This window comes from Lontra canadensis, unplaced genomic scaffold (assembly GCF_010015895.1).
Source record: "Lontra canadensis isolate GAN:19392208 unplaced genomic scaffold, GSC_riverotter_1.0 scaffold196, whole genome shotgun sequence".
Taxonomy (NCBI): Eukaryota; Metazoa; Chordata; class Mammalia; order Carnivora; family Mustelidae; genus Lontra; species Lontra canadensis.
The window spans coordinates 50897-70735 of NW_022631190.1; the positions used below are offsets into that span (position 1 = coordinate 50897).

The 19839-nt window shown below is 40.5% G+C and overlaps 1 protein-coding gene across 2 annotated transcripts in view; it reads left to right on the forward strand.

Annotated features, from left to right (window-relative positions):
- The first annotated feature begins 1847 nt into the window (after positions 1-1847).
- SKIL (SKI like proto-oncogene) overlaps positions 1848-19839 on the forward strand; it is a 28932-nt gene continuing 10940 nt past the window's right edge. Inside the window, exons 1-3 of one of the 2 annotated variants that reach the window (XM_032847945.1) lie at positions 1848-2062; positions 3647-5429; positions 19479-19576. In XM_032847945.1, the coding sequence (XP_032703836.1) occupies positions 4332-5429; positions 19479-19576 (1196 nt within the window). In that variant the 5' untranslated portion in view covers positions 1848-2062; positions 3647-4331. The remainder of the gene's footprint in view (positions 2063-3646; positions 5430-19478; positions 19577-19839) is intronic. The other variant, XM_032847944.1, reaches the window with a different exon arrangement.

A 19839-nucleotide genomic window follows, 5' to 3' on the forward strand; every position in this document is an offset into this window, starting at 1 on the left:
AAACATTTGTCATTAATTGCAGTTTGGAATCACTTTTAAAAAAATTTGTCATTTTGGCTCCCCAAAACTGTTTCTTCTCGAGAGACACGAGCCAGGTGCCACGAGTTGCTCGGATGCCAAGTCCCAGGACTGTCCAGTCTTCCACATTGGATCTGCAGCCGGCCTTCTAAATATTCTCGCGGTTAGAAAATCTATCCCCCAGACTCACAGATGCTGTTCTCCCCCCACTGGCTCTGCACAGAACATCATTATCTTTGCCGAGCTTCTGTCTCTATGGCAATAACAGATGGGAAGTGCTGCGGAATTATTCATGTTCAGCAAAGGAGGCAGTCAAGGAGGGGAAGGTGGGGGGTGGGCGAGGGGGCACGACCCGGGAGCACGACGTTGGGGGGCGTAAGGAAGGGAACGTGGGAGTGGGGCGAATGAGAGGTTTGTGAGCCTCTGGTAGGCCTTCTGGGAGGAAAAGGGGGGGGGGGAATCTATGAGCACAGGACTATTCCCAGTCGGCTGGCTCCAAATGCGGACCCCGTAGGAGCGACCTCGAAGCAGTAAAACCAGGAGACACTGGACGAAAATGGGCGAAAAGGGAAAAAAGAAGAAAAAAAAAAAAAGAAAAAACAACCCGAGGCGAAGCTCGAGTCCTTTGAATTCTGTGCAGTGCAAGTCGGTGAACTATTTCGGTTCCTGATCTTGCGGTGGGGAGGAGAAAAGGGGATTTCTTGGTGTTTCGAAATATGACGGAGCAACTCGGCAGAGTTTAATATGCTAATTGGCTATCCTGGGAACGCTAACAAGGAAGACCACTCTGCTCGCCCGATGGTCAAAGCCGAAAGCTCCTAGGTCGTACCTTTCCTCATCTCATTTCGTGTTCCCTTCTAAAACAAAAACCAAATAATAAGCCCTCAGTAAACACTGTAGAAACCTGTAATTTCTAGCTCCCTTTTGAAACAGAGGGAGAAGCCTAGTGGGGACGGGGTAGGAGGGAGCCTGAGAAGTAGGGACAAAAATGTTCTCTCTCGGTTTTGCCGGAACTTTGGCCAGCCCTCTAGCCCGGCCGGATGGCGGATGGAGGTCAGCCCGGGGAAGGCGTCTGGGCGGAGGCCGCCTGAACGAGGCGGGGGCCGCCGAGGTGGGGCGGAGCGTAGGCAGCTGGAAGGGCGGCTCGCGGGCTGGAGGCCCCGCGGGGGCGGGGGGCAGCCCCAGCGCGCCCCGGGGAGCAGGGCCCACACCGGGGGCGCTGCAGGGCGGCCGCCACCCGGCTACCTCCGGGGCGGGGCGGCCCAGCTGCGGCCTCGCGGGGGGAGGGTCGCCCGTGCCTGACCTCGGGCGGCGGCGCTCTGCTGGGCGGGCCCTGCCTCCGCCCTGCCGGCAGCTGGGGTCGCGCACAGTGCACCGCGCGGCCGCCCTGCCCCCTCCTTCCCTGTCGCGCGGCAGCGGAGCGGCCAGGGCGCCCCCGGGTCTGGCCCGTCACCACAGAGCAGCGGGTGGGGCGGGGGCGGGGCGGTGGCGGCCCCAGACAGCCGGCTAGGCGACTCGAGGAAGGAAGGAGGGAGGGTGGCGGTGGGGGTGGGGCGGGGAGGGAACATCCTGTCTGCGCCGGGTGCACCGCAGACAGCGCCCCGCGCCAGCCGCCCAGACGGCGCGCGAGGCCAGGAGCGCCGGGAGCGCGCCTGGGGGGGAGGGGCGCGCGCGAGGCGACGGGGCGGGGGGGAGCCCTAAGGAGCCACAATAGGCCAGACAGCGCGCGCGTCCCCGAGGAGCTGGGAGCCGAGAGGCGGTGGCGGCGGCGACGCCGGCGAGGCCGCGCGCGCGGTGCCGCCGCTGGCTCCGTTCCCCACCCCTCCCCCTCCCCGCCACCCTCTCTCTCCCCCGGGCGGCCGGAGACGGCGGCGGCGTCTGCGGGAAGCCGTGTGTCTCCGCAGTGACGTGGGCGGGCCGAGGGCTCGGTGACGTCAGAGGGCTGTGTGTAGCGATGTGTGTGGGGTTCGGAGCGGCGCCGGCACAGCCGAAGGGAGCGGGCGAGCGGCGGCGGCGGCTGGCACAGGTGCGGCCCCGGCTCGCGGTGAGGACGCGGCGGGCGCGGCGGGAGGCAAGGGGCGCGCGGCCTCGGGGGAGCCCGACGGCGGTGCTCGGGGTAGTGGGGAGTTAACAAAGCTCGTCGAGCTACTCCGGGCGCGGAGGCCGGAGTCGGGGGTCCGGATGCGCGGGTCCCGGGTGGGGTCGGGGGCACAGGGCGGGTGTCCCAGGGCGGATCATGCTTCGCTAACCCCAGGCGGTGGGCGCGGACACAGGAAAGGCGCTGCACTTGACCGGAGCCGTCGGGACCCCGGAGACCCGGACGCCCGTCACTCCCCCACCCTCCCCCAGCCGCCCGTCTGCACTCCTCTGGGATGCCCCCGGCGTCTGTTGGCTGCCTGCGGCGCGGGGATCCCGACTTGGCGCCCCACCCGTTCGCAGACCCTTCTCCCTTCTGGCCCCGGGCAGACTGGGGAGGTGCAGCCGTAGGGGTGCTGGGGTAACACCCGAGAACTTCCCGGGGAGAGGGTACGCTGGGGATTTCCACATTCCTCCCCGCGGCCCCCGCAGTGGGGCAGTGTTGGAGGGCACTTGGGGTTGTCCCAAGGCTGTGTGTGGGGGTTGGGGGACTCCTCTTCCTCCACTTCCCACACGCCCCCCCCTTGCACAGCCTAAGCGTCCCATATCCCTTGTCCACCACTCCGTCCTCCCCCTCGGGTTTGTGATGGGTGGGTGGATTTGCGTGGGCCGAGGATTTCAGGGTTGGGGGCTCCCCCACTGTAGGTCATGCCTCCTGCCCTCTTTCTCAGCCTTCGTTCGCTGAGGTGTTCCTGTGGTGGGCGAAAGTCAGAACATTGGCTAGTGGCCTTGGTCCGTAGCCCTAAGGGTATATTTTAAGGTAAATTGCTGGGAGTTCGGGAGGCAAAAATTTCTATTTATCGAATTTCTTTCAGAAAAGAAGGAAGTGGAAGAAGAATCTTTTCTTTTTCCTTCTTCCTCCATTTGCATTCTTTGTGAGGTCTGTCTGCCTTGTGTTTTTTCCCGGGATTAGTCTTGTTAAGGATGGAGATTCCCAGGAGTGGAGTCTAGCTTTTGACTTCCATTAAGCCACTTCACCCACCTTTTAAAGGGAAAGTTAATTTTTGCCTACAGTCATTCCAGAAAAATAGCATACACCGACTAGGTGAATCAATGCACTTAAAATTGTAACTTAGTTTCATATGGTAGATATGTTAACTCGTATCTGATTTTTTGGGGGGATGAAACTGGTATATATTTTTTATATTAAGAGATGTAGTAAGGGATTATTATAATTAAAATGGCATAACTGAGAAAGCCTCTGGTACTGAATTTTGGGTGAGATGATCTACTTAAGGTTCTCCCTATTCTCAGTTGAGGTAGCCCTTTCCCTTTTGAGGGATATTATTGCCCCCTTTACTCATTCTCCAAATTGCTTTCCTGTTTAAATGAAGTTCTTCTATCTAACTGGTGTTAGATTTGAAGAAATTGCCCAAGTGTCACCTTTGGTAAAATTGAACTGGGTATAAGATTAAGAAACTAGTTTCAAACCAACCCTTTGGCCTCTGGAACAAATTCAAATGTAACTCTCCCCCACCCCGCTCTCTTCTAGATTAATTAAAAGAAGAATGAACAGTAATCCATGAAGATTCCCCAGGCAGTTTTTCTTTAGGTATCATTTTTAACGGTAGAAGTTCAAGTGGAGTCAGAAGCTCTTCTTACTGGTGCAAGGATTTATACAAGCCTTCAGTTTGTTAACACAGACCAACAAGATCATCACTTTTAGAGAAGATATCTTTTGTTCCCCCTTTTTTGGTGTCTTTGGTGCCAAAACCTAAATTTGGATGTGACATTTTGATCTGTGTTTGTGTCTAGAGTTTATGACACAAGTAATCACATAAGCTTTTCACATGTTTTGCTTAAAACCAAAGCAAACCATTGCATTGATTCTGGACTTCTCGAACAGAGAGAATTGATAAGTTTATTTTAATATATATATTTGAAGAATTACGAAAAAAGGCTTCCTCGGAGGTGTGCCTCACAATTATATTCTTATTATTAGAGACAAAAGAAGAAAGTTTATAGCACTGGCAGTGAAATTATACTAGAGAAGCAGAACAAAATAAAGTTGCAAAATCTAGTGAGTAATTTAGGGAGATTTCTCTTTGAAAATTTAAATTTTCTATGAGAGTAAATTGCCATAAGCATTGATATACATTGCTTTTCTCTCTTCAAATGAGTGACTAAAGAACAATGCAAATTTTAGACTCATTTATTTAACACAACAGTTTTTAGCTATGGCAAACCTACAGACAAATTTTTCCTTGGTTCAGGGCACAAATAAAAAACTGAATGGGATGGGAGATGATGGCGGCCCTCCAGTGAAAAAAATGATGACAGACATCCACGCAAATGGGAAAATGATGATCAACAAGATGCCAGCAGTAAAGAAGGAACACTTGGATGACTATGAAGTGCCAATGGAAACTGATGGGGAACATGTCAAGCGAACCTGTGCCTCTGTGCCTGAACCTTTACATTTAAATCCCAGTTTGAAACACACTTTGGCGCAATTCCATTTAAGTAGTCAGAGCTCCCTGGGTGGACCAGCAGCATTTTCTGCTCGATATTCCCAAGAAAGCATGTCACCTACTGTATTTCTGCCTCTTCCATCTCCTCAGGTTCTTCCTGGCCCACTGCTCATCCCTTCTGATAGCTCCACAGAACTCACCCAGACTGTGTTGGAAGGAGAGTCTATTTCTTGCTTTCAGGTTGGAGGAGAAAAGAGACTCTGTTTGCCCCAAGTCTTAAATTCGGTTCTCCGAGAATTTTCACTCCAGCAAATAAATACAGTGTGTGATGAATTGTACATCTATTGTTCACGGTGTACTTCAGACCAGCTTCATATCTTAAAGGTCCTGGGAATACTTCCATTCAATGCCCCATCCTGTGGGCTGATCACATTAACTGATGCACAAAGACTATGTAATGCTTTATTGCGGCCCCGCACTTTTCCTCAAAATGGTAGTGTACTTCCTGCTAAAAACTCATTGGCCCAGTTAAAGGAAACTGGCAGTGCCTTTGAAGTGGAACACGAATGCTTGGGCAAATGTCAGGGTCTATTTGCACCCCAGTTTTATGTTCAGCCCGATGCTCCCTGTATTCAGTGTCTGGAGTGCTGTGGAATGTTTGCGCCCCAGACTTTTGTGATGCATTCTCACAGATCACCTGACAAAAGGACTTGCCACTGGGGCTTTGAGTCAGCCAAATGGCATTGCTATCTTCATGTGAACCAGAAATACTTAGGGACACCTGAAGAAAAGAAACTGAAGATAATTTTAGAAGAAATGAAGGAGAAATTTAGCATGAGAAATGGAAAGAGAACTCAATCCAAGGCAAGTTTTGTTTTTGCTTTTTTGAATAGTAATTTTGAATAATGGCAGTGGTTTACTTTGAAATCAATTCTATATTTAGACTATTACTTAACCTGTGCATTAAGAAACTGTTGCTGCTAATGCAACAACAACAAAAAATACTGATCTATGTAATGCGTAATGTTTGTATTACACATTTTAGGCTATAAAATGCTTTCCTGTGTGTGTGCTCATTTGGAAGATCGAACAACCTGTTGCAAGAATTAGGATTATTCCCATTCTACAGATAAAGAGAATGAGGCTCAGAGATCAAGTGGCGTTCCCAAGATTATATAGCCAGGGAGTGGAGGATTTGGGGCTTCTTTCTCAAGTCATGTTCTCTTTCTTTTTCACACATCCTGCTTTTTGATGACTAGATCTGTTGTTGTCCTAGGACTCAAGATAATTTACACTTTGGTGTTATTTCCATTTGCAAATGGTATAATAGCTAGCCAAAACAATTCTGGTTGTGGGCTTCAAACAGCATTTTTCAAAGGCAGATCTTGGATTTCTGACATTATTTCTATATCTGGCTATTCGGTATTGGAAATAAATGGATAAGGAAGATTTATCTGAAGAATTTGTGGTTCTAGTAAGGAAGGTTTTTTTTCTTTAAAGAAAGAAATAACTTTAAAAAACTGACAGCTAGAATAAAAAGATTATTTTAACTAAATATTAGTGTAAAAACCTGTCAGCAAAGAGATCTTAAACATTAGGTATCCACCACATTATTTGGTATTTTAAGATTTTCATTCTAAGAGTTTGAACGTCTGGGTAAAACAAGATACGGGTTATTAAATATCCAGTTTGTTGATCTGATTTTTATATATATTTTTCTACTTGATTAAAACCAGTATACTAGCTAGCACTGTTTAATACTTACAATGTGGCAAACATTGTTCTTGAGCCTTTACATATATAATTTTATTTGATTCCTACAACAAAAGATGGCCATGTTTCATCTTAAGAATCTAATTTTCCACTATTAGTTTTATTTCTTGAAATAATCTCTGCCTTTTCTACTTCACAGAAGAAATGAATGAGGCATATTAAATGACTGAAGCTTATTCACAGCAACATTAGAGCTTGGGCTAGATTTGGTGTTGAGTGCTTTATTATAGTACCTTTAAGGTTTTGAGGGAAATTTAGTTACAGTTTAGTTTTAAAACTGCGATTTGCTTCTGAGGCTCAAGAAGGTAATTTTAGACTCTAATTCAGGAGAGTTTGCTACTTGCTGCTTCCAAAGGGTCAGCGCTTTGGAGTTCCTTGCCTGTGGCTCCTAGATAAGTTTATATTGTTCATGTGCAGTTATTGACTGATTTTGAAGCAGGATTGACTTCAAGCCACTTCTCAAACTGCTGGACTTGCTTACAGCTGGATTGGTCCCACGCTGAGGCTTGTGCTTGGAAATTCTCTAAATGTGGAATGCCCTTTTGATATTTATGATATCTTGCCTTAAGCTAATTAGGGGCTCTACCCTTACCTGTCCGTAGGTGACCACATTATTTGCCAGCTGTCCTTGCTCGAGTCTTCATTGTTCTGACATAAGCATTTTTTTAAAAAAGATTTTATTTATCTGACAGACAGAGATCACAAGTAGACAGAGAGGCAGGCAGAGAGAGAGGAAGGGAAGCAGGCTCCCTGCAGAGCAGAGAGCCCAGAGAGCCCGATGTGGGGCTCAATCCCAGGACCCATGACCTGAGCCGGAAGGCAGAGGCTTTAACCCACTGAGCCACCCAGGTGCCCCTGACATAAGCATTTTTGGGATAAACTTCTTTGCCTGATATTTCTGCTCTATGTTTGTGAGAAAAGAACATCCGAGAACCAAGATAAAGGTTAAAAAGAAGAAGATGATGAGTTTACTTAACTGAAACTGAATGTGCTAGGGTTTGGGTAAAAAGGAAACCATTCCTCATCTGGGTGTAGTCCTTTATTGTCTCAGAAATTACTAATTTGAATAATTTTGGGGGGAGGAAGATGTGAGATTTCCCCCCCACCTTTTGGCTGTGTTACCTTTTTGCAGGATTTACTTCATTGTTTTGGTGTATTTCTTCCAATTTTATGTGAATTTTAAGCAATTTAATGGAATTTAAAATTTCTAGCAATCAAATCTTTAAGAAAGAAGTCTTTTTCGGTTCACGTGTAATACATACTTAAGTGGTTTATTGTACTTGCCACTTCATATTTTGAAAATTTACTCCTTAAAACTTTGTGAGGTAGTTCTTGCTTGAAGGTCTGTGAGTGAGGTTTCTCATGAGAAACCAGTCCCAGATGGGTCACATGTTCCTGGTTGTATAACTTACTGGGTGGTAGAATGAGGAGTCAAATGCATTTCTTCTGACTTGACATCTAGTAATTTTCAGTGCTTTTTCCTAAAGCAAACTTAGTAGTAGAAACTTAATTTTGAGAAACATTAACTTTTCTTATCAATTTCTCTTAGTATATTGGTTCATAAACTCTGTATTAACTTGAATTATAGACTCAGGTATTTAACTGGGAGGGGGGCTAGGAGATCTGCTTGACTGAGGAACATTTTTTATTATCTTCTCTGAGCCAGTGAGTTGGTTGCCAAACAAACCAAATAGACCCAGAAGAAGCGTGTTTGAAAAGTCAAGACAAGCTTTTTTTTTTTTAATAGTAGAGTATACTAAATAAATTAACCTCTCATATAAAGAACCTTATGTTTAGTATGAATACTACTGTAATTCAATCAATATGTTTATATAGTTAATGTAGTCAAAGTATTGTTTTAGATTAAAATACAAAATTAGGAAACTCAATAGGGAGTTGATTGAAATGTATCAACTGTTAAATTATTTCCAAGGATGGAAATTATATTAGTAATGATCACCAAACTATTTGCATGACTAATAACTACATTTAATTTGCATAGTAGCTATATTTAGATGGGCAAAATAAGTGGTATAAGGTCAGTGTTCTAAGGAGGAACTGGCTCTATCTAGAAATTAAAGGTATATTTTGAACTCTTTATTACTCAGGTCACGACAAGAAACACATTTGATTTTAGAACTGCCTAGGTGGCTTTGCAAAATGGTGTTCTTAAACTATTTATTTCTTTATATCACCAGAGCTTTTTGTTAGAAATATGGTTCTTGTATTTTACAGTGTGTGAATGTATGCAAGAATGTCATATTTCTTTTCCAAATCTTCAGTGATTATTATTTATTTGATCTAAGTCTGATTTTGTTGTTCATACATTTTTGTATATGGAAAAAAAGATTGCTAAGCAAATTGCCCATTTTTTAAAAAAGATTTTATTTATTTGAGAGAGAGAATGAAAGAGAGCTCGTGTGAGTGGGGAGAGAGGCAGAGGGAATCTCAAGGGATCCCAAGCAGACTCCATGCCAAGCCTGGAGCCCGATGCAGGGATTGAGTCCATGATCCTGAGATCATGGCTTGAGTCAAAATCACGAGTGGGATGCTTAGCCGACTGAGCCATCCAGACACCTTGCAAATTGATTTGTAAATAAAATTTGAAGGGTGATACTTACTTAAGATTATTTTTAAGCACACTAGAAAAGTCCACTTGTAGTCATAGGTGGTTCTTTACTGTTACAGAATGCGGCTGACAATCTTTAAGATGGTGTATGCCCTTATGCTTTTTTTTTTTTTAAGATTTATGTATTTTAGGGAGAGAGTGTGTGTGCACATGTGAGGACATGTGCACCTGTGTGCAAGGGGTGGGGAGAGGCACCAGGAGAGAGAATCCCAATCAGACTCCCTGCTGAGCGAGGAGCCAGAGTCGGGCTCCATCCCACAACCCATGAGATCATGATGGGAGAGGAAACCAGGAGTCATTTGCTTAAGGGACTGAGCCACTCGGGTGCCCCATGCCCTGATATATATTTTTTTTAATTAAAATTTAGCTTTCTAACATTTAGACTTGGCTACTCTTTAAGTAATATAATATGGTTTTACTCTGCCTAGGGGGAAAAAACCCTACAGATTGTCTGTGATGCAAATAGATGACCTAAAGGTATCAACAAAATTGTTTCTTAAAACCCATGAAATATTTTACTACTTTTAGTTTTGCATTTTACTTTCAGTTCATCATTTTACTTTCAGTTCATTGGAATAATAGTAATAGTAGAAAAAAAATTTTCCATCTTGTAAACTGTTTCTTCTGTTGAGGAAGTGAGTTTCTTATTCCAAACCTAAATGAAGTGAGGAAATACACTTGAGAGAATGGGCAACTACAAACAGTATTGTTGAGTCAAAATGTGTTCTAGTAATAGTTGGGACAGATTTGGTGGTAATTTGTTATATCAGTGATAGATTGTGCATTTTGTGATTAGCATAAATTTTGATCAAGTGGGGATAAGGTTAGCATCAGATGAAGTGTTTGTGCTCATATGGGGTGCCAGTATGAATATTTTTGTCTAACTTTCTAAAATTAATAAGTAACTTTATGAGTTTAGAGACTATCTTTTTCCTATTTTCCCAGAACATAGTTTAGTGCTTGGCATGTCAGATGCACTCAGCAAATTCCTTTTTTTAACTGAATAGATTTTTGAAAAACAACATTATATTTCAGAATATGTGGAGGTTTTTTTTTTTTTTAAATGTTGGTTTGATCTGGAAATAAACACATATATAATTTGCAGATAAACTGTTGAATGAGAGAACTGATCCAATAAGAGAATGGAAGTGAAAGCACTTTGAAGTTAAGAGTCTAGGAATGCAGGGTGGTGCTTCGAACTATCATTGAAATTTTTACTAATACGTATTTGGGGACTTTTCCTTTCCCCATACATCTTCTTGACTTAATTTAGAATTATGTGAAGATATTTCTAATACAAATAAAATAACTGAGTATTGGGTTCAGATGTATCTCACTCTTCGTTATTTGTACACAGTGATTATACAAATTGGATATTTACTAAAACAAAGTTATGCAAGAAGAAAAGTGTGAAACAGGTCTGTTACAAGAATTATGTTAAGGACTGTTAAATGAAATCTTTAGAATGGCTTTGGGAATAGTGCCCCCTTATGGTTTAGAAAATACAGAGCCTATATTTGTTTTTACCACTAAAAAATAGTAAAACAGTTATAAATGTTAACATTTTTAAAAAGGCTTTGATAAAAAACTTAGAAGTTTATTCTTTTTGGTCTGAGAAATGGGAAAAAATTTTTGGTCTGAGAAATGGGAAGAAAAAGGGCACACCTGAATCAGTGTGGAGGCAACCAATAGTGTTCTCATAGTTGTGCACATGTCATAATTTATGCCATTGGAAGAACAAGGAGGGAATCAAGAATTGGGTTAATTTCGGTTCCTTTAGAATTCTGAGAGAGGAAACTATGGAGCCAGAACCCAGTTTGTTCAAGTAAAGAGGTAGAACTAGTTTGGTAATAGCTTAAGGAATGGCAGGAACCTGTATTTTGTCCACAAGCAGAATTTTAGTCTAGTGAAGATTCATACATAAAAAACTTAAGGATTTTATTAGACTACAGAAAGCAAAAAAAGAAAATATGTAATTCTAAGCCTTTTTTTAAGCTGCGGTTTGCCTCAATCACTAAATAAAGTATTACAGCCCCATGCTAGGCAGAAAGAAGAATGACTAGAAAAAATATAAAGTTGCTTTTTTTTTTTTTTTTAAGATTTTATTTATTTATTTGACAAAGAGTGAGTACAAACAGGGGAAGTGGCAGGCCAAGGGGAGGGAGAAGCAGGCTTCCCACTGAGCAGAGAGCCCAACTCCTGGGCTTGGGCATGGTGTTAGGACCTCAGGACCCCGGGATCTTGACCTGAGCCTTCGAAGGCAGCTGCTTAAGCTTAACCGACTGAGCCACCCAGGCGCCCTGTAAAACTCATTTTGATTTATAGACTCAAGTGGGTCACAGAAATATGTACATAAAGACTAAACGCAGGCCCCTGAGGGCAGGAATTTATCTTCTAGTTTCTGAATCTAGAATGTGGTAGATGTTTAATAAAGGTTTGAATAACTGAATGAAAAGTTTTACTAGCCCTATAAAGTTACCAGTGATTTTCAAGGAGAAAACCAGGGTTAGTTTTAAAGCAAAGTAGCATTTTGTTTTTATTTATGGTATTGAATTTATTTTGAGATTTCAAATAACATTGAAAGTGCATATTTTGTGTTATGGGGACAAGGAATACAAAAGTTTAGGAAACTCACTACAGTTTATTTTGGTAACACTACGGCTTTTATTCCATGTTAAAAAGTTTTTTTGGTGTGATTATTAAAACAGTATAGGCTCATTGTAGTAAATCCTAAACAAGTGCAAAGAAAAGAAAATTTCATACTTGCAGCATAGAGTAATAATTCCTTTACATATGTAATGCCTTGTAAATCTGTGCAAAAGCACCTGCACAGTACACAGGTGTTATTAAATACAGGACCAGTTGTTGAAATAATACTTTTGGACTTGTTTTTAGACAGTTCACTTGGAGCAAGGTTTTTCAAATGGCAATTTTTCATTCATTCAGCCTTTTTCATCTGGGCTGCCAGGAGGGGAGAATTAAGCCCTACAGAAAATTATCTGAGTAATGGTTTCATCAGTTCTTCCAAAGATGGTATATAGTACCCTTCTAAATGCTTTGGAGTGAAGTTAATTCATTGCGTACAATGGATGCCTTGCGGCATTTGGGCTTGTCTCTTGAGAACCCCAGTTGAGAAGGGCCAGGAGGGTTATGAAATCAATTTAGTGGGTCATCAGCATTCAAATAAAATGAAATAGAGTAAAATAAAAAATGGACTATGTTGCATATAATAAAATTAATCTACATTTTGATATTGTCAATATGCATTAATTCAAGACCAAAATAATCTGAGATCATTTTTTGAAAGCATGTATGCTGAAATGGGATAGAAAAACAAAACCTTAGATTTATACAGATATTTTAGTGAAAAGATGTATATGACATGGAGATTGCTAAGTTATTGTAATATTAAATGGATTGGACACTGTAGAATTCCAATATAAAAAATATTATTTTTAGGGGTTCCTGGCTGGCTCAGTTGGAGGAGCATGTGACTCTTGATCTCAGGCCCCACATTTGGTGTAGAGATTACTTAAATAAATAAATAAACTTAAATTATTTTTAAAAGTACCAGGATTTTATTAACAGGACTTTTTATCAGTTTGCTCCTTTTCCTTCACATTGTAATGGGCGTGATACCATGCTACTTCACATGGACTTCACATGGTTTTGCTTCCATAAAGGATTTAAGATAATAGTTGCACATTATAAAAATGTGAGCCTTTGCTTTTCCGATGAGCATTTTTCAGCACTTTAAACTTAAAATTGGCTTTTTGAGATATGTGGTATCTTTCAGTGTGGGGGAGTAGCAGACATTACTATTACTCCTGAAGATCTGTTTTTGGGCAGTTAGTGCCGTTATTGTTTCAGTTTTCATTGGGTTGATAAATTTGAATAATTACAAGGAAGCAAGGCACAAGACTAAGCCTTAAAAATCTCTCTAAGTAGCTATTTGCTACTTGTAACACTATTCCTGTTTCAGTTGTTGAAACACTCATTCACAACATGTTGGAAGTATTGAGGAAAGCTGATCCTTTAGTGAGAGATTGAGTTTCTTTGAGTAAGTTGTTGGCAGCTATGTGGTAGGGTGTCTTTGTGTCCTTCTGCAATCGCTTATTGGCCACTTGAATGTCTTAGTATTATAATAACACAGTAGGAAGACCCTGACAGGTATATTCACTTTATACCTAAGGAGCTGTTGCTTAGCTATGTATTCAGTCATGTGTTTAGTAAGGTTGCTAATGATTTATGTTGGGCTTGTACAAAGTAATGATAATTTAATATGCATTATGTATTACTTCTTATATAAGCACATCATTAGGTAACCTGTTAAATTTACCAGTCTGCTAGTTCTTTGGATGCTTACTGTCTTCTGAACACCACAATGTAAAAATTAATCTACATCTTTTATAGCTCTAAGTTCTGTATTTAAAAATAATTTTTCCACATATTAAAAAAAATTTAATTCTCATTTTTGGTGATATTTGGAAGTCTCACCAATATGTTGAGGTATTGCCTTGATTTCTTTAGTTCATAATATTTGTCATTCACTAAAGATAGTATTAATCTGATACTGTAATTAAAAACTGGAGTACCACCTAAAAGCAAAGCTTATTATCAGAGATAAGTCTAGGAATTGTAAAGGGTTTTGATTGATTGATTGATTGATTGATTTAAGTATGAATTGGGTTTCTGTAAGAATAGTGCTGAGTGGGTGGGATTATTTTGTGTCTAGAAAGTGGCAACTAAATATTTATTTATTTATTTATTTTTGTGAATGAAATCAAGTTCTCTGAATTATTTGTCATTGTGAGATTAATAAGCATTGTACTACCAAAATACAGTTGTTCTTTATTAGGAAGTCTGACTGTCAAAGGTTCATGTGTACATAACACAGTCGAAATTTAGAGAAACTTTCATAAAACATTTCCTGATTTTTACTTAATTTAAGATGAATTCTTCTATACATTTTGGGATTGTTTAAAATTTGCTTTCATAGACATTATTTGTTTTATGACTTAGAGAAAGAACCTTTAAAATGAAATAATGTGTCTGAAAATTTTCTCATGTGTTTTGGATGAGGATGCCATCTGTTCATTTTGTGATAGATAATGATGGGGAAGTTGGGCAATAAAAGCATTTTAAAATGTTTAAGACTCCAACTTAAGATACTAAGTGATCTATTTCTCTCCTTTGCCAAGTAATGTAATGTATTCTATTTTAATGTTTAAATATACAAAGTGAATAAAGTTTTCCTACATTTAAAGGTAAGATAAGAGGGAATAGATGCTTGTATCTTGGTATCTAATTTTTATTCCTGATCAGTGCTAGCATTACTGCTGTGCCATTTAATTATATTGTTCTTTTTTTGAAGACCTAATTTGTATGTTGACACAAATGCAGAATAGATGAGAAAATCTGACATGCCTGATTTATAATATGTGTTTTATGATATATTATATTGTATAATATGTGTTTTTCTTAATTGTCTTTAACACACAGTTAGGATAAGTTGTTATAAATGTGTTTATGGCTTACCACATGTTGGATAAAATTAAATCCCAGCAGTTTATCATGGTCAGTGTTGTACATTTCCCTATCATTTATATTATTGAATTTGTAGATCTGATTCTAAAAATATAACCCAGAGATGGTTGGGCTTCTTTGGTACCTCATGGAGTAGAAGGATATTGAGTGTGAAAGAAACTGTCTTCTCAGTTTCAGGGTAGCTGAGTAACCTGATAAAAGGCCACTCTGGGAATTAATGAGCTAAGCTGTCATTCAGAATTCATTCAGCAGATATTTATTAGTTCCTACTATATGTGAGGCATGGTGCTAGGTACTGAAAACACAAAAGTAAGGAAGTTGGTCCTTGGCCTCAAGCTGCAGTCGAAGCAGAGGCTGGATAGCCTCTTGTTAGGGATTTTGAATGGGGAATTCAGACATTGACTAGGGGACTACACTAAGTGATCTTTAAGGAAGGTTTCTTTAGAATTTCTTGATTTTGATTTTGTTAGTAAGATAGGGTGAGATTAGAAAAGAAAGGACAGAACTTAGAGAGGGATGGATGTTTAAAATGCTAGCTGTTATTTACATCTGAAGTTTAAAGACTGAGAAGTAGAAGATACGCTGAGTTTGGCTCATGAATAAAAGTAAAACTTACACAAATCAAGCTGTAGAGTTTTGAAATGTGATCAAAATTGAGTCTTTTTTTTTTTTTTAAATAGTCAGATTTCAAGTCAAGATCTTTGGGTGAAGAAGTTTAGAACTTGCTATTTTGAAGATTGGGGATTCCAGCTTATAATCAAAAAATGTTTGAATATATAAGTGAATTTTAGTAATTTGAATTAAAAATTTCTGGAAACAGTTGGTATCTTGGGCAGTACATCTAGAATTATTTTGGATATAAAAGTGGTTTAAAGTGGAGCTTTATTTTCTAAATAATGAGTTTAACAAATGACTTCTAGAAAAGAAATTCTCATTTAACTCAAGCTGATGTTTTATTTCATTGATCTGTTAGAGTGAGCTTATCCATGCTTGTAAACACCTCCAGTTATACAGTGTTGTGGTGAAAAATGTTCTGCATAAGTGAGTTTTCTGGATGAGAAAGCTACTCTTTATAGCCGTGTTTTTTTGAAACTTTAACCTTTGGGGCACCTGGGTGGCTCAGTCAGTTAAGCGTCTGCCTTTGGCTCAGGTCACAATCCCAAGGTCTTGGGTTTGAGCCCCATATCAGGCCCCCTGCTCAGTTCAGGCTCCCTGCTCAGTGGAGAGCCTGCTTCTCTTTCTCCCTCTGACTGCTACTCTGCCTACTTGTGCTCTCTCTGCGAAATAAATAAAATCTTAAAAAAAACACAAAACTTGAACCTTTTTTTTTTTTTTAAGATTTTATTAATTTATTTGACAGACAAGAGACCACTAGTAGGCAGAGAGGCAGGCAGAGACAGGAAGGGAAGCAGGCTTCCTGCTGAGCAGAGAGCCCGATGCAGGACTCGATCCCAGGACCCTAGGATCATGACTTGAGCTGAAGGCAGAGGCTTTAACCCACTGAGCCACCCAGGCGCCCCAAACTTTAACCTTTTTAATGCATTCTAAAATGTCTTAGTTTTCAGTCTGTGTGGTAGGTATATAGTTATGGTGTACATGTATACAGTGTACTATTTATATCTCATATAAATATAGACTATAATTTAACTATGTCATGTTAACTCAAGACTTCTTAAACATCAGTTACTGTACTTTGTGATGAAGGTAGGGGACAATTGAGATATATTAAATTACTTGCCCTGGCCTATGATAAAGCCCTTAGATTGTCTTGCTTTTTGAATCAGGTTTTGTGTTTGGATCTTGTAATTCTCCTCTCTTTAGGCTATCAGCTGTCGCCTAGCATCCACCCTTTCTAATTTACTTGTAGAACTGGGCTATAGGTTGAGAAACTGTGTGAACAAGTGATTGGCTTATTTTCTGAATAAGCATTTGATTTTGCCTCAGATTCTGAACTTATTTAGAATAGTTGATCTGGATTGTGAGTTGTTTTTTTTTAAAGATTGTATTTATTTGAGAGAGCTTGTTGTGGGGGGTTAGGGAAAGGGCAGAGGTGGGAGAAGCAGAGTCCCTACTGAGCAGGAAGCCCAATGCGGGTGGGGCAGGATCCCAGGAATGGGGGTATGGGGTATGGGAGTGGGGCATCACAACCGGAGCCCAAGGCTGACAATTAACCAACTGAGCCACCCAGGCGCCTGAGTTTGTTTGTTTTTTTAACTGTACAGAGCCTAGAGGCCCTCACTGAATAATCAACTGTTTAAATCCTTTGAAAATACCATCATTTTCCTTAATCTTGTGGTCTCGTTAGTTTTTCAAATTCCTTGTTCATTCTTAACCAAAATGTTGATATACCACCAATTGAAGTTATCATATTTTCATTTTTGGCTTTTCATTGGTCTTAAATCATCGCCTGATTGATGAAATTACATGTAATGTTTGCTCCAGAAGTGGTTTCCTTTTCATTTTCAACCCATTTTATTGGGGCCAAGGGTTATCAGGCTTCTCCTGAGTTTCTTCATCCTAATTGTTTTCCCCCATTAGAAGGATCTTCCCAGTCAAACGGTGGACAGTTTATGAATTGATTTTGCTTTAATCATAACTGCTTAGCATCTGGAGATTTGTTTCTTTTCCATTTTATATAGTTTCTTGGTTCTGAACTGGAATATTGGGACATCAGGCAAAATAGTTTTCCTAATCTCTTAGTATTTAGTGGCTGTTCTTTGAGTGCTGTGTTTATGGATTATTGGATGAGGATGTCATTTCTCCCACATCTTACCTGGTTGCATAAGGGACTGGAGACATTCAGAGGAATATCCAGCTTTCGTTTTTGTTTCATCTTTCCTTTATCTCAGTCTCAATTCCATCCTTCCTCTCTTATTCCACTGGGGTTGTCCATTAACCTCCTATCTTTGTTGCTCACCCAAACCTTATGTCCTTTTAGCTCCCTCCTCTACTATGTGAGTCTTGTTCCCCCTTTAAGATACTCTTTTCCCAAAATAACAGGGTAATTACTGTGACTTGAAATACTGTGCATGTACATAATGGTGCTGGTGGTTGGTGGTAGTGGAGAGTCCATATAAAACAAACCAAAATAAGGGAGAAGTTCGTAGTCACAGGTTATTCTTTTCTTTTTCAGTTTCTGAACCTCAGTTTACTAATCTGTAAAATGGAGTTAACGATACCTACTTAATGAAGGAGTACTTGTTAGAAGTAAGTAGGGTTTATAAAGTTCTTATCAGGTTCTTATCAAATGTTCATTAAGATGTTCATTAAGTAGCCAGTTACCTTCTTCTTTTCCTTTATTCACATGTGTAGTTTATGAGGAAATGTGTTTTACCAATAAGTGTTAGCAAGCAAAGTAATTTCAAGTTTAGCCTGGCGAAGTTTTGTGTTTTTTTGTGGGTTTTTTTTTGGTGTGTAAGGGGTTTGTTGGGGAGTTGTTTTTTGCCTGCTAAAGGAAGGGAGTGGAGGTGAGACTGTGTGGAGGGAAGGTAAAATGTGCAATGCAGTCCCATCAGTGTTTCAGCCAAGTTGGTAGAGAGCTGTGGAGTGAATAATGGCCATTTGAGTTTACCATGTTAGGATAAAATGGCTACTCCTTTGGACTCCACAGCTCTTTACCTCCATTGTATCAGTGACCATATCAGCTGTCCAGAGAAAGGCAGGACTCAGCTTTGAGGAGTTTCCTCATGAGTGAGTGCTGCACAGGTGCTATGCTGAATTCTTGAGGTGGATCCTTCACCTCAGATCTGTAGAGTTTTTTCTGGGCAGCTTTCTCTGACCTGCAGACTTGATTTGCCTTGGTCTTTCTGAATGTTGTACCCTGTCTTCTCCAGGGTACAGAAGTTACTCTGTGAGGCTCTGACTGGGTTCCCTTGTCTTTCTAATTTTTGTTTTTTCTTTCTTACTTTTTTTTTTTTTTAACATTTCACCATACATCTTTTATTATAAATCTACCTATTTATCTGTCTGTCCACATTTTTTCCCTTCCAGTGTTATTGAGAAATAATCAACGTAATCACTGTATGAGTGTAAGGCATACAGCGTGATAGTTTGATTTACATATATTGTGAAGTGATTACCACAGTAGGTTCAGTTAACATCCATCCTTGTAATGCAGTTTGTCTTGGTCTCTGAGGTGCGGTGGGGTGCTTCAGCCTCACCAACTCCACACTCCCATGTTACAGAATTCTCTTCATAGTATCTTGTTCTTGAATAGATGTTGTTTCTCTTGTGAAGGGGTATGAAGTCAAGAACAACATGTGTTGCCATCTTAGTGACATCTCTCGCCTGGCAAAGTATTTATTGCTATAGAATGTTATCTAATCCACTAACAAGTACAGTAGGGAAGGGGAACATTCTAGCTGATTGTCACAGCAAGAAGAATCCGCACTTACCGATGCTGTACATTTGCAAGGTACTATTTAAAATGGATTTTATTATTATTTATTTATTTAATTTTTTTTAAAAAGATTTTTATTTATTGGGGAGAGAGAGCAAGCGCACAAGCGGAGGGAGGGGCAGAGGGAAAGGGAGAAGCAGACTCCCTGCTGAGCTGAGCTGGGAGCCCCAAAGATACTGGACTCTGATGATGCCAGACTTGATCCCAGCATCCTGGGATCATTACCTGAGCTGAACACAGACACTTAACTGACTGAGCCACCCAAATGCCCTTATAATGGATTTTAAAAATAGATTCCTTAGTATGAAATTTTATGAAATCATTTTTGGTAGTCCATGTTAATATGCATACTGAAATTGTTTCTGTGATAGGATAATTCACATAATTTTGAGTGACTAGATTTGGTACTTTAAGGGAAGGCTGCCTTGTTAGCAGAAGACTTTCAAATAATGTACCTTTTATTAGGGTTCTCCAGAGACATGTACTGGCCCTGTCAAGCTGACACAAAAAATTAACCATCACATCTTCCCTCAATGAACTTTGTCCCTTCTGCATTTTTCTACAGATAGATACACCATCAGGAATGGAATTACAGTCATGGTACCCTGTTATAAAGCAGGAGGGTGAGCATGTTGCTCAGACACATTCATTTTTACACCCCAGGTAAGTGGGTATTGGCTCATTTGTTTGTTCATTCATTCATTTGTTCATTCATTTATTCAACATCTATATGTCAGGTACTGTTCTAGTTCCTGGGAATTCATTTTTTAGTTTTAGGCTTGTTAAATGAATTGTAAATTGCATTGAATATTTGAGATAACCTTTTCTTGATGTTTTTATGTTCTTTCTAGAAATTTGTCATTTCCTTTTCGCCCTAAAGTAAAAATTGGAAGTTTTCCTTATATATTTTATATATATATATATAT